Source organism: Octopus bimaculoides, chromosome 20 (assembly GCF_046866305.1).
Source record: "Octopus bimaculoides isolate indiv1 chromosome 20, ASM4686630v1, whole genome shotgun sequence".
Taxonomy (NCBI): domain Eukaryota; kingdom Metazoa; phylum Mollusca; class Cephalopoda; order Octopoda; family Octopodidae; genus Octopus; species Octopus bimaculoides.
In genome coordinates this window covers 37,477,518-37,480,810 of record NC_142947.1, presented here as the reverse complement: position 1 = coordinate 37,480,810, position 3,293 = coordinate 37,477,518, and the positions used below count along the sequence as shown (strand labels likewise).

The 3,293-nt window shown below is 33.0% G+C and overlaps 1 protein-coding gene across 2 annotated transcripts in view; it reads right to left on the bottom strand.

Moving 5' to 3' along the window:
* LOC106871144 (protein shifted-like) overlaps positions 1-2,879 on the bottom strand; it is a 328,503-nt gene extending 325,624 nt beyond the window's left edge. For both annotated transcript variants that reach the window (XM_089338385.1, XM_089338386.1), the window contains exon 1: positions 2,486-2,879. In XM_089338385.1, coding sequence (XP_089194511.1) covers positions 2,486-2,609 — 124 coding nt within the window. In that variant the 5' untranslated portion in view covers positions 2,610-2,879. The remainder of the gene's footprint in view (positions 1-2,485) is intronic.
* Between the last annotated feature and the right edge of the window lie 414 nt (positions 2,880-3,293).

Sequence of the window (3,293 nt, the reverse complement as noted above, 5' to 3'; positions counted from 1 at the left end):
CTCACACACACACACACACATACACACACACACACACACACACAATCACGCACACGCACACAATCACACTTAGAAGTACTGACGCGTACACTTCTTGTAGCGGCAAGGACGGAAGGCAAAGGTTTTGGACGTATCTTAAAAGAGAGACAGTCACGCATGGACGGATACTAATTTTCAAACACGAGACACACACACACATGCGCATGTACGTGTGTGTGTGTGTGTGTGTGTGTGTGTGTGTGTGTGTGTGTGTGTGTGTGTGTGTGGTTTGTACAGACAGACGGACAGTAAAACGTGTTCTTTCTTTGTGTGTGTGAAATGATATTCACATACGGCCAGACATATTACGCACATACATACACAGGAAAAAAAGAAACACATGTTAACATGGACACGGACACACAGACACAAAGTTATACACAAAAACATCCATCCAGACGGACACACAGTAAAACACCCGCTCATGTTTTAACATACATACCTACAAAAATATTTACACATGTAGCATACACACACACACACATACACACACATACACACACGTGTATTTACATATATATATATATATATATATATATATATATATATATATATATATATATATATATATATATATAAGGGTGTGAGAATATACATGTATACATGTATACATATGAGTATGTGTGTGTATGAATATATATGTGGAAATATGGATATGTGTATACTTATATATATACATATATATATATATATATATATATATATATATATATATATATATATATATATATGAATGTACATATATATATATATATATATATATATATATATATATATATATATATATATATATATATATGCATGTATGTGTATGTGTGTGTATTTTGCATTGCATACATAGAATCATATACAACACACATGTCTAGTAAATGTACACTCAGAACGCGTACACGCATACACACACACACACACACACACACACACACACACACACACTCACACACACACACACACACACACATTCACTAAAACCATTATTAAGCCACTGACACAAGGCAGACCATCTCATTCTTACACAAACACATAGAAAGACTGACGGACACGTCGACACATGCAAAATCGAAAGCAAACACGCGCACGCACATACACACATACACACACACACACACACACACACACACACACACACACACACACACACACACACAACTAAACTCAGTCACCGACACACGCATACATACACATATAGATGCATACTTATACATATATATATACATACATCATACATAAGTACAAACATTCATGCGTACATATAGAAATACATAACCACACGTATACGAGTTAACGGGAACAATTTTATGCGGTCGTTCAGTTTGCGAGAAATAGCAACCAAACTACTGTCATACCCTTCACTTTCAGAATAGACAGGACACAGTGGGGATGGTCATAAATGGATTATCTAACCTCGATCAGACTAACCCGGATATAAATATGTCACTGATGCATCCAATCCCTCATTCTCTTTAACGCGCACACATGCATGCATCCATTTATCCTTACATATACAAATACACTCACACACACACACATATATGTACGCATGTGTGTATTTGTGTGTGTAAATAGAGAGAGAGAGATTGGGTGCTATCACAGGCCGCAGAAGTACTCATATATATATATATATATATATATATATATATATATATATATATATATATATATATATATATATGTATATATACAGCCTCTCGTCGATAGCGCCAAAAGGGCAAGTCGGCAAAATGGATCCGTACCTTTGGAAGAAGGATTGGCTCCGAGGACCGGGTCGGTAGGACCCCGTTTAATTGGAGCTGAATTTCAGCGGACAACAAAATTATGCATACATACATTCACACGCGCGCGCGTATATATATATATATATATATATATATATATATATATATATATATATATATATATATATATATATATATATTCAATAATGGGATAAAAATCTTTTACAAGAATTTTATCAGGAAGCTAGTGTGTTTATTTGGGAAGTCTAGTGTGTGGCATTATTCTGTAGTAATGCCCTTATATAAATATATATATATATATATGTATGTATATATATAATATTTGTATGTATGTACGTACGAGTGTGTGTATGTATCTATGTGTGTATTATATGTGCGTGTGTGTCTATTTGTTAGTATGATTGAGTATGTATGTATGTATGTATGTATGTATGTATGTATATGAGCGACAAAAAACAATGTGACAACGAATAATGAATGATAACGTGTGTGTGTGTGTGTGTGTGTGTGTTTATATATATATACATATATATATATATATATATATATATATATATATATATATATATATACACACATACATATACATAAAGGCAGAAACGGAAACAAAAATAATATATGATAAACAATAAACAATAAACACGTTGCCAAACATATATATATATATATATGTATATATATAAATTCCTTCCAAAGAGTTCAATACTTACGGAACGAATCCGACACCTGTTCTTCGTCGATCCAAAGCTGTAAGCGATTCGGATGACCCGAATTACAAGGAGAAATTCTGCCGTGCCAAAACAAATAGAGTAGCGTCAGGTAAATAGCTCTCATCCTCTTTTCATTCGCTATATACAACAACAAGCTTTATAAAGTCCGCCCGACCAAACTCCGCCGTCTCTACTTCTTCAACTTTCACTCTTGTTATTTTTTCTTTACCTCTTTTGTTGTTTGTGCGTTTGTTGTTTGTCGGGGGAGTAAGGTAAGGGGTGTTTCCTTTGTTTTTTGGTCTTGTTTTCGTTTTTGTCTTCTGTTTTTTTGTCTTTGAGTTTTTTGGTATGTTTTAGGGTTACTCCCGAACACACACACATTCTGTTTCCTCTTCACTGCCTATATATATATATATATATATATATATATATATATATATATATATATATATATATATATATATATATATATATATACATATATATATATATATATATATATGTTCTATCTTTCACCCTCTTTCTGTTTCTCTCTCTCTCTCTCTCTCTCTCTCACTCTCTCTCTCTCACGCTCCCTTTCTCACTCTCACACTGTCGCTCTCTTTCTACCTCATTCATTCTCTCTCTATTTCTGTATATGTATATATGTGTGTGTGTATGTATGTATGCATGTATGTATGTATGTAGATATGTATGTATGTATGTATGTATGTATGTATGCGTGTGTGTTTATGTATGTATATATATATATATATATATATATATATATATATCGTTTACAGCTTCATCTATTTCCAGTTCCACCGTT